Genomic DNA, 17,737 nt, shown 5'->3' with positions numbered 1-17,737 from the left:
ATAATCTGAAATTTTAAGATTTGTGCATGAAGGTTTTTCACTGCAACATTATTTATGACTACAAAGCTCTTGAAACATCTAAAGAGTGAATAATGGGGAGCTAATTGAATTATAATACATTCCTGAGCTAGAAAAAGGTGTAACATTTAAAACAAGTTTTTATAACGATGTGACACTTGTATCCTTAAGTGAAAAAGCAGGACTCCAAACACTTTGTGTGACATGGTTTCAACTGCCCAAAATGTGAAGGATCAGGGGAAAGCAGAGTTAGAGGGACAATAGAAAACCCTGAGTGTGTCATCTGGAGAGGATGAAGGAAGACACAGCAGGACTGGGCACAGAGTGAATGTGGCTACTTAGACATTCACTGCCCCAGCATAGAGTGACTTTTTCTTGTTACTGTTTTTTTGTCTTAAGTAAGAAGTTGAATAAGCAGGCTGGCAAGTGATAGTGGGCTAGTCTTGTGACATCTGCATAAATTACAAGGAAACTGGGTAGGTGTGGGGCTGATGAATTATTTGAATGCTATATAGCAATTTTTTAAAATTGCCGTTATATAAAGCAACATGAAAAATCTCACAGGTGTAACATTCAATGAATAAAATCAAACACAGAAGAATGTGGTGATGTATGATTTTGTTTTTATAATGTTCAAACACAGGCAAAACATATTTATAGTAATAGAAACCAGAACAGTGGTTAGAACAGAAGGAGAGTCCTAGGGAAGGACAAGACAGAGCCTTCTGGGTTGTGAGGACGGTACTATGTCTTCACCTTGGTGATGGCTATGTGGATAAATACACATAAAATTTGAATAATGTGTACAGTTAAAATTGCACACTTTATGTATGTTGCACCTTCCCAACGACTCCCATCCCCCTTCCTCATGTGGTCCAGCATGCTGGCAACTAGACCTTTGCCCTCTAGCAAGAAATGAGAACTGTCTACTGATCTGGAGCAGCTGTATCTGTTTTTTCTTGTGGCAAAACAAATCATCCCAAAAGTTATTAGCTTAACACATCAGCAATGCCATGACTGTGTTGGTAGCTGTGAGTGGGTGTGCATTTCCTCTGCTCCACAGGCTGATTCTTGGTATTTCACCTATGGCTGCTCCAGTCGGATGCAGGCTGGTAACCTCAAGAAGACCTCGCTGTGGCAGGTACTGTGAACTGTGACACGAGCACCTCCGATCACCACATAGCCCCTCACCCCCCAGGTCTCTCTCCACGTGGTCTCTCCAGTAGAAAGTCTAGACTTCCTTAACTGGAATGCAGCTTTCAGGAGACTGGAAACAGAAGGAGTGAACCCTCTTAAGCTCAGTTACAGAGACATATACTGTAACTCCCAACTCATTTTATTTGTCCAAGCAAGTTGCAAATGCAGCCTATATTCAAGACTCTGCCCTTTGATGAGAGCTGTGGCATAGTCAGAGTGAAAGAGTGTGCCCTTTAGATCCCGGTGTGAGAGGAAGATCTAACAATATTGATATCAAGGTTCCTTGAGAAAATAGCTCAGTCATATGTACAACAAAGCCCAGGGTCAACACCCACACATTCAGAGCTTCCAAGCTCTCAAATAGGACCATTCAGCCAAATCTCTGGATATCTCGAGAAAATTTCTAACCTAAAAGATGAAGACTTGAACAAGCCATAAAGAGCAACTTGGGGGACATAAAATACAAACAGGGAAGGAAATATTTTTAAAATGTCATTATTGTCCTAGAATAGAGAGAAAAGGAGATATGCATCCATGAGAAAAGAGTTGGACCTTCTATAAGAAGGAACATTTATACTGGGCATGGTGGTGCACATGTGTAATCCCAGCACTCTGAGAAGCTCAGGCGGAAGGACTGCAAGTTCAAGCCCAGCCTGGGCAACTTGGTGATTTAGGGAGACCCTGTTTCAAAATAAAAGAGGGCTGGGGATGTAGCTCAGTGTGAAAGCTCTAGGTTCAGTCCCTGGTGTTGCCCCCCGCCTCAAAAAAAAAATTCAGTGAACCTCTTAAGCTTAGTTAAGCTTAACTTCCAAGCTTAACTCCCAGGATGCCCTTAGAAACAAAAGGCATCATAGTAGAAATGAAAATCTCAACAGTAAGATTGGAAAGGAATGTTGACCAAAAGTAGAGCAAATAGACAAAGAAATCAAGACTGGTAGAGAAATTAGAGGACCAATTCAAGGTGCCCATTTCCACTTAATAGGAGTGCCAGAAATAAATACCAGAGAACATGGGAAAGGACATTATCAAAGAAAATTTTCAAGAAAATGTCTCCAAACTGAAGGACTAGAGTCATTGAGGAAAAAGAGCACACAAAAATCCAGCCCAGTGGACAAGAAAATCTAATTACAATCTTGAAATGTCTTGAGAGTGTAGGCATAATGAAGCTTCTACACTCTTCCAGAGAGAAAAACTTTGGAGTAAAAGTGAATTAGGATTATAATAACTTTGGACTTCTTAGCAGTGGTTTAGAATCTAAGAGACAATGGAGAAGTGCTTTAAAAATTTAGGCACTTCTAGGGAAAGTGGGAAATCATTTCCAAAGAAAGGTTTTATTCCTAGCCCAGCTATCAAGAAAAAGTAAAGTTAAATGAATGACATTTTCCTACATTCATCACCTCAAAATATTTGCCCATGCTGGACTCAGAGTCTCTTTCTCATTATGGAACACAAATCTGCATGTGTGTTTCCTGAAGGAGCTCTTCTTAGTACACTTCTTGCTACACTGTATTTTGAGTATTTCCAATTCTGAGTGCATTTTTTATCATCCTGAAATTAATAAATATAAATATTCACATTAATGAATTAAGGCACAACTAATTGCACAGTGTAGGATGATTACAAGCTGTGGAAAGATTTGCAAAGTCTGATAGGAGAGCCTAGAGCTTGGCTAGCCAACAAAGTTATTCCAAAATGTAAGGAGAGGAAGAAAAAAATGATGATAAAAGTAAAAAACAAGGAAGGTTGGATTGTTCTTCTTTGAATGGTTTTAATTTTTTGTATGTGTGTGTGTTTGATAATAAAGTTATTTTAAAAAAAAGCAAGGAAGGGTGGGTGGAGTCTGAGGATAGGTAAACGTAGTAAGAACTATGGGAATTCTGAGAACATATAACTTGAATGACTATTGGACTCATCTGGGGAACATTAAAAACTAGATTCCTGGGACCTATATTCTAAAGCTTGGATTCGGTTGTGCAGGTTGAGCTCCCAAATGTGTACTTGTCGGAGGTATCCCCAATGCATGTAAGATCAGTCTTGCATGGAAACCTGTCCTGGAGTCAGGTAGAAATGCACCGTTTGGAACAAACTGCTTCTTCACTTATTAAAAATTTTGCGGGAAATTGAACCACTCTTTGGATGAGTAATCCCAAGGAGGACATGTAAGATTTTATTTTGCACACTTGTGTTGAGCTTGTAGAGAATGAGAGATTTCTTTGCCCACACATTTTTTGATGGCTATAGTACATATAAGAAGACATTTTCCTTGCATTTCATTGTGGGGGTTTTTTGTTTGTTTGTTCGGTTTTTGTTTTTTTGTTTGTTTGTTTTTGAGACAAAGTCTCGCTATGTAGTTCAGGCAGGCTGGCCTTGAACGCAGTATGTAGCCCCGGCTGGTCTTCAACTCCAGGTGATCCTCCTGCCTCAGCCTCCCAAGTGCTGAGATTACAGGCCTGAGCCACCACCGCAGGCTCACAACTATCACGACATGTGCGTAACAGGCTTAGTTCAAAATGTGTTCTTATTGGGCCGGGTGGACCCAAAAACCAAGGTCACCCACGGGAGCTGTCCGCGGTTCTGAACACACCAGCGGACTCCAGTCCTTTTTCTTTCTTTCTCTCGAGAGACTCCATGTTCTTCCCTGCCCAACGCCAGCCCCAGCGTGGGCAGGGCTTCCTCCTAGTCTCGGGCGGCAGATGACCTCGGGTCCTGCCTCCTCCTCAGCCCCCGGCGGGCGGCGGGTCCGCGACCCAGCCCGCCCCACCCCCACTCGCCGCGCCCCTCCCCCGCTCCCGCTCCTCCCTCTCCGGGTCCCGCCCAGCGCTGGCGGCCCCGGGTCCCCGGAGCTGGGAGCGGAGAAGGGGCGAGGAAGGCGAGGCGGAGCGCGGCGGGCATGGACGCCGAGTACCCTGCCTTCGAGCCCCCGCTCTGCAGTGAGCTCAAGCACCTGTGCCGCCGGCTGCAGGAGGCGTACCGCGAGCTGAAGGAGGACCTGGCGCCGGGCAAGGATGACCGCTACTACAGGTGGGCGCGGAGCCGCTGCGCCCCCCGCCTGGCCGGGCCTCAGGCTGCGGCGCGCGCTTTGGGGGTCGAGGGCCAGTTTCCCCGCCCGGGGCCCATAGCATCACTTCGGGAGAAAGGGACCTGCGGGCTTTGGTCCGCCTGGCTCCTCCCTCTCCCCCCGCTTCCTCCTCTTTCTCCCTCCCCGCCCACGCCGCACGGCTCCCGCCCTTCGCGTCCTGGCTTTGGGGCGACGATCCCCCACCCCACCCCTAACGTCTGGGAGCGAGCGCGCCGACCCTGTGCCTTGGGGGCCCAGGCTGTGGGCCCTGGCGGAAATCTTGAGTCTGTGCGCTGCCCGGGGCGGGGGCGCGTGGTTTCGCGACCAAGTGGCACCGCGGTGAGGATGCGCCGGGAGGCCATTAGGGACGCCCCGAGGAGCAGTGCTTTGGGCCTGGCCATATTGGTTTCCGGCTCCCCGTCCCGCAGCTGGGCAGGCGAGAGCTTCGGGGCCTGCAGCTGGCTGGCCGCAGGGCTCTCGCCCCTTCCTCTCTGCACCGCCCTGTTCTGGTGGGGAAGTGCGGCCACTGCCAATGGCTGCGTTGACCTAGTGCCCTAATGCATCCAGGTGTGAGAAATGGACTCTTATCTGGACGAGGCAAGGAACCTAGATTGATTTTTACCAAATAGCTCTGTGACTTGAGTGTTGCCTTGCTCAGGGCCTGAAGCTCCCGGAAGCTTGAAGTAGGTTTTTCAAAGTGGGGGACGCTAATAACAATTTCCTTACACCATGCTGAAGAGTGGCCTGTAATCCCAGCACTCTGAGAGGCCGAGGTAGGAGAATCTCAAATTCAAGCCCAGCCTCCATAATTTAGCAATTTAGCAAGACCTCGTTTAAAGGACCGAGGGGCAGGCAAGTGTTGGCTGTCATTTTTGTATCACCCATCACGTGCTAATAATTATACATTTGTGCTCAGAAGAAAATGTATCACATTTATTGTGAACCCTTTTGAGAAGCCTAATGACTTCCCAGGGGATTAATCAGCAATATATCACGGCCATGGTCATGATTACTGAGTGAAAAATCTCATTAAAAAAAATAAACGCCAAGATCACATCCTGTGGATGAGCCCCACAATCTCTCATGCGGCCTTCCGAGAGACCAGACAGGTCAATGAGCCCACGGGTGGTTTCAGATTATATTGTTGAAATAAGATACAATTTTTCCTACTAGCTTCCTTCTACTGCCCCCCCCTACCCCCCATGTTTCTTTGGCAAAGGAGCTAGTGGATAGGGAAGTGGTCTCAATGTGGGTAGCAGAGAAAAAGCCACACATCTGGTTAATCTATGATTGGACCATCCTTTTATTAATTTATCAATCTGTTCAACTAATTGTTGAATATCTTCTGTGTTTCTGTTGTTGTCCTAGATGTGGGGGATGGGATATAAGAGTGAGCAATTCAGAAAGGGTCCCTTCTGTCCCGGGGGCTGCAGATCGCAAGTGATGATTGCATGTTGTGATGAGTGCTGGCAAGATAACAAACTGGGAAACACTACAGAGTGGCAGGTGCTGCTTCACAGCAGGTGTTCAGGAAAGGCTCTTTAAAAAGGTGACATTTGTTTTCCAACTGAAGGATGAGGAGCTACAATGAGCTGGGAGGAAAGTTCCAGAAGAGAAACAGGGGCAAAGTCCCTGAGACCACAAAAACAGGCTCTGTTCAAGTAACACAAAAGACTAGGAAGTCTGGAGTGGAGTAGTCAGGGAGATAGACAGGACCAGGTCAGTAGAGCTTGGAAGGTCAGACCAGTGAATGTGGCTTTCATGAGAACTGCAACGGAAAGTCACTGGAGGTTTGTAAGCTGGGGGAATGACCTGAGCAGTTTGGCTGCCTGTCCTACAGCAAGCATGAGAAACTTTGGTCTGGAACAACCTCATCAGTTCAGTAGGATCCTGAAGATGAATTCACCATGTTGGAAAGGGCAGATTCTGCTCCCTCCCTTGAGAACAAGCAGACTGCAGGTGCTTTCTAATATTTTATTTTGCAGACAGAGCAGTTTGGCTGAATCACAAAAACTCCCATGGTGAGGAAGTGTTTTAGGTCATGGAGCCGTCCTCAGATGCTTTATTGATACTTTATCTCAGTGAGTTGTTCCTTTACAGGATCAGTGAAATGCTCTGGGGCCTCTGGGCAGGCCGGCTGTTAGTGACAGCTTCTGCACCTGCCTCACTGGAAGGCAATCCTGCTACTACAGCATTCCCGCTCTTCTTGCCACCTTGGTTTTGTCATGCCTGGAGGACCAGGCACTCACCTCACATGGTTGACAGTTTCCTCATAACAGGACCAAGTAATGAACACAGCTGCTAATGACCCATTTTCAAAGGAAAACCTTTTCAAAGGAGATTCTTTGAAAACGGATCATTTGCACACAACTGGCAGGGCTGTGTGCATATCAGTTATGTAATCTGCCATGGCTGAAAAGCTTCAGCTACGTGGCCAGAGGACTCACGGGTTATTTCCACAAAATGAGACACGACAAAATTGTATTCCCTGCCAGGAAAGGGAAGGTGGAAAAAGAGTAGGCTAGGAGCTGAAATCCTGGGATCTATATCTTAACTCAGCCCTCCATGAACTCCTTGGCTCTGGATGAATCACTGAATTTCACGACGTGATCACTTTCCACATCAGACAAATGAAGGCTGTAACACTGCCCTTCAAGAGTATGCCAAGACTTAAGTGCTCTGTAAAGATAACACTAAAGATGCATTCAGCTCCAGATAACAAAAAACCAAAGCAAACCAGTGTGGATAATAAGATTCAATGTTGACCATATGGGGAATTTTGATTTGGTTCTCATTGATTTGGTTTTCGACCAGAATCGTGGAAATAATTAAGTTTGTGATCTGAGGCACCAGTGTAATGGATCAAGTTGGTTAATCCAGCAGCATAAGGATGTAACCAAGTACTTTCATTTTTAAATTTGGTAGCAATTGGCTGCAACAATAACTATTAGACTGTTGCTTTTCATTCATGCTTAGGGTGAGAAGGGCCTGGCTTTTCATGGCTATCTCTAAAAGAAAATAAATAACTTGAAGTCTACAACAACATTCCTTGAATCTCCTCTACACTCCCTCAAAATAGTAACAATGAAGAAGAGGGGTGTGTTGGAAAGGGCATGGAAATTTCATACACTGCAGAGGGGATGCAAATTTGTGTAATTACTGTAGGAAACTGTTTGGCAGTATTTACTAAAGTCAAACATACACATTCCCTTTGGTCCAACATTTCCTCATAGCTGAGTACCCTACAGAAATGATGCAGATGCCCATCAAAAGACATGTATGAAAATGTTTGTAACTGTACAAGTTGTAATACTCCTAAGCTGGAAACTAGCCAAGTACTCATCAGCAATAGAATAGATATATTTGGCCTATTCCACAATTGACTATATTGTACAGCAATAAAGTAAACTCACAGCTACACACAACAATCAAGAAGCTCACAAAATGTTGAGCAAAAGAAGCCAGACAAAGAGTACGTACATTTAGATTCTCTTTCTATAAAAAGAATAAAACAGGCAAAATGACTCCACACGATTGGAGGTCAGGATGAGATTACCTTAAAGGGACAGGACTGGGAGGGGCAGAAGGTGCTGGTAATGTTCTGCTTCTGGGTTTGGGTGCTGGTTATACAGATGTATCTAGTTGGTAAATATGTAACCAGCTGGATACAGGGCTTGTACATATTTCTGTGTTTGTACACTGCACTCCAATAGAAAGCTTCAAAGAAAACCAGCTCATGTCATGATGGAAACAAGGCTGCTTGCCCTCTCCTGAGCACATACTGGTGAGAGGATAGAAGTAGATGGAGGGACAGCAGAGCACCCCAAGAACCAGAGGTGGAGCCCATTTTCCCTAAGGTCTAGGTCTTCAAGGGAGGAAGGACTGGATATCAAGAGCACATAGGGTTCTATCAGGAGGAAAATGAGGAAATGCATGCCCATCAGGCAGCCAGCCAGCCCCTGGCTTAAACTCTGAAGGGTTCAAGGGCCCTGAAGGTGATAGCCATGTTCCTTTAGAGTTCTGACCTCAAAAATCTGTGGTTCACCATTCTGCTAATCTGCATATTGCTTCTCTGATTTATTTTCTTCTATAAAACACTAGAGTAATGAAGTGGCCACAGAAAGGATGCCCAGCCACATCCCCACCCAAGAGATTTCTGGAAGCAACATTTCTTCACTTTGGTGACCTCATCGGGGCCTGGGGCTGGCCCTCCATCTTGCTGGCAGCAGCACACAGAAGGGAGAAGCTGTTTTAGCAGAGGCTTCACAGTGACCAAGCTTTGAAGGAATGTCCAGAATGCTGCCTCATTTCCTGGCTGATGTAGCTCATGTGAAAACTGTTAATGGTGGGCATGGGATTTGTCAATCAAGGTATTGCTGGCTGCACATCAGAAGCACCTGGGTGGTGGTGGTGGGTAGCTGCCTGGGGTCTGTCCTCATGGATTCTTCTTTAATTGGCCTAGACTGGATTTCGACCAGGATGGGGAACCCCGAAGGTGAGTGGAGTGACTTGGGGCAGCAGGGCGAAGGGAGCCCGCACCCATTTCCTCCCTTGACGACTTGCCAATAGGATAGAATATTGGCAGGCAAAAGCCTTGGCTCATGACTCAAAGCTCAGTGGCCACTGTTAATAATGACCTTGGCTGGTTCCCCTCTGCACATTTCCAAGCTGGCCAGCCTCCCTCTTTGGATTAATACATGTGGGCAGTTGACAGTCAAGTTTAAGGTCAGGGAAGAGTGTTTCTATTTAAGGTAGACCCAAGTCTTTCCCCACTGCCTGACTTGTCTACTTGTGTAAACATTTCAGAGGATTCAAGTTACTGATGATACTTCGCCATAGTGATTAATAACTGTCTTTTGTTTCTTCTTTGACAAGAAGAGACATTAAGTATCCCTGATAAGACTGATTTTTCTATCCCCACTATTTCAAAGATAGAAAGATAATTTCCTTCGTTTAATGCTTGTGTGCGTGTGCGTGTGTGTGTGTATGTGTGTGTGTGTGTATGTGTGTGGTACTGAACCCAGGACCTTCTCAATGAGCTATATCCCAGCCCTTGTTAATTTTTAATTTTGAAATAGAGTCTTACTAAGTTGCCTGGGCTGGATTTGAACTTGTGGTCTTCCTACTTCAGCCTCCTGGAGTGCTGGGATTACAGATGTGCACCACCATGCCTTGGCACGTGCTTATCTTTAAGTGCTTGAGGAGTTACGAGTTATGTGCAAATCTGGCTGAGAAACAGAGAAAGGCGCTGTCACATAGGACTTGGAAGGGCTGTGGACCTAGGGCCTGAGCAGATACATGTATGAGGGCCCAGTGGTAGACTTCGGGGTGGGTTATGTTCCACTCATGCCCATGTCTTACAGCTCCCCTTCACCACCCAGGGGCTGTCCTCTATCAATTGTTCCCCTTTCCGTTATGTCTCAGTCTTCTTCCACCTCTGACTTCTTCCCATATGCTTATAACTTTTTGTCCACATAGAATTCTCTCAGCCCAGCCACACTGGAGAGCAAACATGCTGTCTTCAACATCTGGAAATCTGGCTGCTCCACTACCATGTTGTCATCATTAGGTTAAACTGGTCCCTTCACATTGGCTCCCATATTCTTTTCTTCTTCCCAGCAGGTTAGGATGGAAGGTACCTAATGGGGTAAAGAAAAATTTTCCTGGCACAAGTGAAATTCTCTCTCTGAGACAGATTTTCTTTTCTGTCTGCTTGCCCGATTAAACTGCACACCAAGGCCAGCTAGGAATATGGGACACTTTTTCTTTCTGAACACTCCTAGCCCCCTGGCTGTGGGCAAGGTCACACCTGGAATGCCAACGGTCAGAAGAACACAGCAGGAATGGACCATAACAAAAATCAGAAACTGATCAACAGAATTTATTTTATTGTTTATCGTTATTTTATGAGACAGGGTTCAGAACAGGCAGGTGTATTTAGATTCACATGGTCAGGGAACTCAGGGTGCTCACTGAGCTCCAAAGCAAGATGAATAAACAGTGCTGGTGTCTACCTGTCTGGGACCTGTACCCCTCCCCTTGCAAAAGTCACATCAAAGGTTCAAGCTTAGGGTAGGTGCCAGGATGGTCACTAAGGGTGTTTGACCCCATCTTCCAAGCTGGCTTGTTATTAATAAAGCTCTTTCTCTTCCCGTCACTCTGTCTCTCCAGTTGTTGGCTTTATCTAGTGGCAGCAGAATTGGACCTTTACTCAGTTACAGGATCATTAGCTCAAAGCCCAGGAGTGCCCAACTCAAATTCTTACACATCTAGTTGCTTTACATAGACCCCCAAATAAACATATATTTGGCCATGTAGGACCTGCTTATTTGCATAGTCCATGAAACTGTGCCAACATCTGCCAAGCAAACCCCAGATTGCTACTGCCCTGTCTGGGAGACTCCCCTCTTTGTTGCTGAGTGTGTCACCCAAACCATAAGCCCCCCCCCACCCATTCCTCTCTCCCTGGGAAGTTTCCCCTTGGCACTGCAGAGTCTCCTGCTGGGAGGCTCTTCTCCTTGGGGCCCTGTCTGAACATACCCAAGAAAGCTCATGGCGGCATGCTCCTCCCCGTCCTGCCTCTTCCTATCATCCTGGAATCATCAAACTGGTCGTAAAAGTCATGCTCCTGCTTGGTCACTAGTGACCTTCTAAACATAAGCTCCTTTATTCTCACCCTGTGTGGTCCTGAAGGATTTGACCCTGCGATGGGACCCTCTTTTAGAACTTCTTTTCCTCCTTCAGTACTGGGGGTTGAACCCAGGGCCTTCACACTGAGCTACACCCCTAACCCTTTATTGTTATTTTATCTTGAGACAAGAGTCCAAAATAGGTGGGTGCAAAAGCCAAGTGTGGGTTTGGGCTTGAACATAATGACACTCCTGCCTCAGCCTCCCAGAGTCCTGGGATTATAGGCATGTACCACCATGCCTGGCCTCTGGTTCTTCACCTCTTTATCTTCTGTTTGGTTTCAGAGCCTCTCTGTCAGGGTCTCCTCTTACTATCTGAGTTAAAACGGACCCTAGCTGGACGTGGTGGTGCACGCCTGTAATGCCAGCACTTGGGAGGCTGAGGCAGGAGGATCGCTGCTAGTTTAAGGCCCTCCTGGGCTACATAGTGAGACTGGCCTGAGTTACATAGTGAGACCCTGGTCTCAAAAAACAAACAAACAAACAAACAAACAAATGGACCCTTTGTTTGCTTAGAGCAGACAGCACCATTAAACACTGTGGAACAGTCCTTGGGGCTACTGCTGTGAACTGCAGGTCATGCATGTTACAGAATGACTTTCTTTCCTGCCTGGGTGATTAGTGCATGAACTGAGGAAAGTCATAATATGTGAACTAGACACTAGCAGCCTCATCTGTCTGGTGGGTGTCTAGGCCAAAAGGATGGGTGGGCAGAGGTTCTCAGAGGCTGGACATGGAGTTGGAGCCTGAGTACCCCAGGGACACTGGTCAGGGCACCCAGACCTGCTTTGTCCAAAGGGTAGTGTCTGATGACAGGTGAGATTCAGAGACATTTGGGTGTTTCTCAGTTAGATTCTAGAAAATAGAAAACTCAGGTGGGATTGAAGCTTTCAAGTCCCCACCAGAGTTTCACCTCCCTGTTGGTTGGTTGCTTACTGTGGGGAAGAGCTGGGTGGCACCTGTGCTCTTGGAGGTTGTGGAGGGACAGCTTGCAGCAGACAGCCTTGCCTGCCCTGCAGCATGAGGAAAGGGGCATTTCCAGTATCTCTACTGTGTAAGGAACCATTATTTAGAACCATTATTTAGAGGTCTTCCACCACCAACACCAACACCACAAAGCACCAGGATAGCAGGGGTAGCAATGAGGAACCTAAAGACCATTAATATGCAGAGACGCCCACCTCAGGAAACAGGGAAATGCTAGTTAAAAACTAATACTCAGAGGGAGGCCGTCTGGCAACCACCCGTTGTTCACTGCTCTGCTTGTATCACCCAGATCCTGGCTGACCTGGGGAGGCCCAAGTGTGCCTCTCAGGATGCAGGTTGCTAACAGCAGTGTCAGCCCCACAACTCCGGCAACCCTGACAACCCTGGTAACCCTGGTCACTCCAGCACTTACCCTTATCCTAGTGCTCTTCCAAGCACATAGGGAACTTTCTTAGCTGTAGAGCTGAGCATCTCCTTTTTGTTTTGGTGCTGGGATCAAACTCAGGGCCTTGTGCATGCTCGGCAAGTGCTTCACCATTGAGCTGCTCCCCCAGAAGTCCACCCCCTTTTGGAATATTGGACAGATAATTCCTTTCTAGAGATCACAGGTTTCTGTAAGGTACTTTGAGTACTTCTGCAATCCCTGGCCTGAGAGGCAGTGTGTGCCCTTGCCCTTTTGGCATGCATGTGCAGGAACCATACCTCTTTTTGCTATCTCAGCCAAGACTTCGTTGCTGACCAGCTTTCTACCCTGCCCCACGTCACTGAGGCAGGAGGAAGGTATAATTAGGTCCAGGCCGAAACACTTCCTCAGGGAAGTGGAGCCTTCTCGGGTGCACAGTGCCCACTTGATCTACACCACAGTGCTTTCTTCCATTTGTTATTTAGTGCTTCCAAGTTGCACAATGTTGTGCTTAGGGCACATCCTGGCCACCCACATTTGTACCACACCCGGAATGTCAGCCCTGGAAGTGCTACACACTTATCAGATCTCTTCTTGGTGGTTCATCCAAGCTTTCTTATTTTTGCCATGTACCCTAGAATGAGCAAAGCTATTGCCCAGGCAGAAATTTCTTTCTTCTTTTCTTATCTTTTTCTCTTTCTCTCCCTCTCTTTTCTTTTTCTTCCCCCCCTTCTCTTTGTCTTTCTTTCTTGCCTTCCATTTTCCTTCCCTCCCTCTCTCCATCCCTCTCTCCTTTCCTCCCTCCCCTCCCCCTTTCCTATATCTTGTACCAGACAGAAAGGGAAAATGAGATTCTGATTTCCTGGAGAGCAGAGTGGGTGGAAGCACCCCTACCTGCCCTCCTGGGGCCCTGGTCCTCATCCAGCTACAGTGCTGACTCAGCTCTAGCAACTGAAAGAGCATCATTTGCCAGATGGGGCTAGACCTGGAGGTGGGGGCTTGGGCCTGAAGCTTGCAGCATGCCACACCCTGGAAATGTGAAGGCTGGGGCTCTGCAGTAGTGTGCTAGGGCCACTGTAAGAAAGTGCCACGAACCAGGGCTTAAACGACTTACTCTTTCACAGTTCTGAAGGCTGGAAGTCTGAAATCCAGGAGTTGGTGGGGTGGTTGGCAGAAACACAGGGAGGTTCCCTGTGAAGGTGGTGAGGGATAATCTGTTCCAGGCCTCTCTCCTGGCTTCTGGTTGCCTCCGATGTTCCTTGGTTGGTAGATGACCACCTTCTTCCCATGTCTTCTCATTATATACCTTCCACGGGTGTCTTTTTGCATCCCAGTTTCCCCTTTTATAAGAACACCATCACTTTGAATTAGAACCTTCATCTCAATTTGATTACCTACAAAGACCCTATTTCCAAACAAGGCCACATTCCATAGGCACTGGTGGTTCAGACTTCAATATCTTTTTAGGGATGCAGTTCAACCATAGCAAGCTTTTCTGGAAGAGACCAGGTCCCGTGTTGACACTGGGCTGTGGGTTGAGGCTCCTGTCCACTAACATTGCCTAACGTAGCAGCTGGAAGTTTGCTGACCAAGACAGGAGGATTGGTGGGCTCTGGCTGGGATCAGTCATTACACTTCCTGGAGATTGATCTGCACATCTCATAGAATGATCTCAAGTCCCTCCTGGTTCTAAAACCCAGAGGGCAGATGCTCATAGAATTTTGAGTCTGAAGGGGGTGACTCATCTCTGCCCTCTGCCCTGTCTTCCCAGCACAAGTGTCTGAAACCTGGACCTTATTGCCTGAGCAGCCTGAGGCTTCTGAGGTGCCCATTGGGGAAGGGCTCGAGTAGTTGGGGTGCAGAAGGGCTCTGCCCAGCCCTCTAGCTGGCAGAGGAAACCTGCTGGCCTTGGAGATGAAAGGCCAGAGGGGGAGTGACCAACTCACCCTGCTTTACCACTAAAAGTCCAGTGTGCTAAAAACCTGCCAGTCCCAGAGAAATCAGGGTTGTTGGTTACCCTAAAGGAGGGAAATAGCCTGGAAGTGACAGGCTTCAAGGGGTGACTGCACGGTATGCCAGGCTGGTGAGCAGTCTGCTCTGAGAAGGTGTGTGCAGGCCGGGGTGTGGGGAGAAGGCATCTGAAAGCCAGCTAAGCAGTGCAGAAAGGGGACAGGGCCCCGGGTTTCTTCATCTTCAGCGTCATTCGCTCCCATGCATTCCTGGGGCACAGCTCCGAACTTCTCTGGCTGGAGTCCTGGTTTCCCCTTTCTCCTTCTTGCTCATTCTCTTACTCTTCTTATTGGCATAGGTTTGTCCTCCACCCTCAGTAGACAGCTCTGAGCCAAGCTGGCCCCATTGTCCTAGGGTCCTGGCTCTCAAAGGAGATCCCCCCACTCCCTGCCAAGCTCTTTTTAAAATAAGGACTATTTCTAGCACTTACTTTTAAATCCTAAAATGGAATTCCTGAGATACCATACATGCCTCTGTAACTTTAAAAAATAAGTTACCCTAATTGTAGTCTAAATGAGCAATGAAAAAGAAGTAATTTATAATACAGTATGCGACTACTCTAGGAGGAAAAGGCACCAGGGAGCTGGATTTGAGGAAGCCACTGCCTTAGGCCCTGGGTGAAGGTGGGTGTCTGTGCTGCTACCACTGCAAGGCCAGGCTCACTGTCTGAAAGCCCTCTCCACCACGCTTTTGGGTTTGCCCTAACCCCGGGCACTGTCATGCTCAACTGTGGACCTTTCTACCCAGCGTTCCTGCATGTGGCTCTTCCTCCCTGTCCTGTATTTACTTGAGTCATACCACTGAAGCCAGACCTAGGAAATTAGAACAAAGCCCCTTGTTCTGCACATTCGAGACCAAAGCAAAGGCTTCCATTGAGACCCTGGGCCTCAAAGCTGAACAGACCCACTATGTGCCCAGCCCGGCCTACCTCAGTTTGCAGCAAATGGTGACTCCAGTTAGGCAGCACTTGGTTTGTTATGTAGGAGATGGCTGGAGCCAAGTGTTAATTAGCTCAGAAGGGAAGGGGTGCATGGGCATACACATAATCACACTCGGCTCCAGTGAGCCCTGTATCTGGGGTGTGTGGGTCCATGGGCAGTGGGGCACGGTCCTGCTTCTCTGTCTCTTAGGAAAGGAAGGGCCAAGCAGAACTTGGCAAGAATGCTGTGGCGGGGACAGCTGTGCTCTCGCCATTCTTCTCATCCAGCCATCCACCTATGCACCAGCAAAGAGCTGTATTTGCTCTCAGGGCAGCACATCCAGCAACACCTGTTGTGTTCTACCTCAAGCCGCATCAGGACTTGAAGATGGAGTTTTGCTTGTTTTTTCTCAGTACTGGGGATTGATCCAGGCATTTTCACTGAGCTACATCTCCATGTATCTTTTTTTTTTTTTTTTAAATGAGACAGGGTCTCAATAAGTCACTGAGTTGCCCAGGCTGGGGTTCAACTTGCAATCTCCCTGCCTCAGCCTCCTGAGTGCTGGGATTACAGGTATGCACCTCCATGCCCAGCTGGAGTTTTGCTTCTCCATAAAGACACTTATGTCTCAATTTATCCATCAAGTATGACTGTGGCATTGTTCCTGGTGTGTCACCCCATGCTCTTGGGTGAAGAGAGCCTCCACTGTAGGATTCAGGCCAACAAAGAGTCCTTGGAAGTCCTGGCAAAGACAAGCAAGCCTCCTGACTCGAGAAGACAGTCCAGGAGTTCGAGATTGGCATCTAATTTGGGAGGGGGGTTCAAACAGGGTCTCACTATGTATTTTAGGCTGGTCTTGAACTCACTGTGTAGCACCTGGCCTCAAACTTGCAAAATCCTTCCTACCTCAGCCACCCAGGTGCTGGGATTACAGGTGTGTGTCACCTCACCCTGCTAGAATGGCATCTTCTGGAGGAGGTCAGCTGGGGTTCTACAGAGGCAGCTGCAGTGCTGGACACTGCCCTTCAGACCCCTGGACCAAGGAGCCCCTGGGTGCTGGCTTACAGGGGAGAGGCTTGTTTACTCATACTGGCTAGACTGGTACCCTCAGGCACTGGCTCCCAGTGGCTTCTTGCAGGGGTCATGTAAAGTCAGCTGGATGTGTAGGTCAGACTGACCCATGAGAGAGGTGACAGCACAGAGCCAACAGCTTGTTTCTGCACACAGTAGTTTCTGTCCATTTCTTTGGCACTCCCCTGCAAGAGGAAGCAACCAGCTGTGTGCCCTGAAGCTTTGTCCAACTTGCTCCCACTTAAAAGTGCTCCTTTGAAGCCTGCCTTATTTTATTCTCTCTTCCTTTCCCTGACATTGTATCTGTTCCAACAAAGTTTACAAAGCACTACTTTCTCAGGTTCTCATTTCAAAGGAACCAAGATAAGATATTCTTTAAATGTTAAGACAGTTTTCCTCAGCAACTCAGAAAAAACATAGGCCAGAAGTAGGGTCACCGACTGTCCCGGTTTGCCTGGGACTAAGGGACTTTCCTGGATTTGCCTGGACTTGGACTTTCAGCGCTAATATGAACCAGGAAAGTCTAAGCAATCCAGCATCAGCTGCTCACCCTAGTCAAAAGGCAGGAGCACTCCCCACCTCTCACCTGGAGATTATACTGGTCCTTGTCACTCTCTTCCTTCTGACTCCATGGGCAAGTGTTCTGCATTCTTTAAACTATTAGAAAATAAGCTGGTACACTGCTAGTCCCCCAACACATCCAACTGACTCATCTGTTCAATACACATATGCTGGGTGTCTTTCTGTATTAGGCTGGGTGACAGGTCCTGGAAAGAGAAGGACAAATAAGAGCTGGTAGAGTGACCTCACTGGGAATGGTGGTGGAATGGCACTGCTTAAACACTGGGAATAAAATAAAATCTGTTTCAGTCTTACAGGTCGGGGCTGATGCTTAAAAGCTCCTACACTACCAAGGCAGGGCAGATAAGGGCACCAGTACCCGGGAGACTAACTCCCCAACTGCAGGCACCAGTAGAGCCAGGGCTAGTAGAGAAACCAGCAAGTGCCCTTGAAATGAGGGCATTTGTTTTTAATGATTGCTGGGGAGACACAATGAGATAATGAGTCCATGCCTTAGCGCAGCACCAAACTTGAAAGTGATTCTGAAAGTTCTGTGCACAATCATCTCACCTTTGGAGAGGAGGAAAAGAGAGGAAGCAAACCTGTCCGTGTAGCGACTTCCAGACTAAGGTGGTGAGTGATCTCTAAAGATGGTGCGCCTTCCGGAGTTCCTGCCCCTTTGTTGTCCCCTCGCCCTGCCTCTGCGCTGGGAGAGAGCTAGCGAGCGCCCACGTTGGCCTTCCCGGAGAAGCCTTCCCGAGAGGGGCGGCCCCGCCCTATCCCCACCCTATCCCCGCCCGGCCCGCAGCAGCCCGCCCACCGC

The 17,737-nt window shown here is 47.7% G+C and overlaps 1 protein-coding gene and 1 long non-coding RNA gene across 2 annotated transcripts in view; one reads left to right on the top strand and one right to left on the bottom strand.

Annotated features, from left to right (window-relative positions):
* The first annotated feature begins 4,011 nt into the window (after positions 1 to 4,011).
* The window catches only part of Tmem181 (transmembrane protein 181), a 75,879-nt gene continuing 62,153 nt past the window's right edge, over positions 4,012 to 17,737 (top strand). The window contains exon 1 of the mRNA XM_004874552.4: positions 4,012 to 4,236. Coding sequence (XP_004874609.1) covers positions 4,106 to 4,236 — 131 coding nt within the window. The 5' untranslated portion in view covers positions 4,012 to 4,105. The remainder of the gene's footprint in view (positions 4,237 to 17,737) is intronic.
* On the bottom strand, positions 7,468 to 17,726 carry LOC110347425 (uncharacterized). Its single transcript, XR_015441487.1, has 3 exons — positions 16,940 to 17,726; positions 13,467 to 13,692; positions 7,468 to 9,912 (listed from the first exon to the last, which is right to left on the bottom strand). It is a non-coding gene; the product is annotated as an uncharacterized LOC110347425 (long non-coding RNA).

Source organism: Heterocephalus glaber, unplaced genomic scaffold (genome assembly GCF_053883595.1).
Source record: "Heterocephalus glaber isolate CG9 unplaced genomic scaffold, H.glaber_assembly_v1.0 deba00001523, whole genome shotgun sequence".
Lineage (NCBI taxonomy): Eukaryota > Metazoa > Chordata > Mammalia > Rodentia > Bathyergidae > Heterocephalus > Heterocephalus glaber.
The sequence above is the reverse complement of the archived record's forward strand: the minus strand, read 5'-3'. Positions and strand labels throughout refer to the sequence as shown.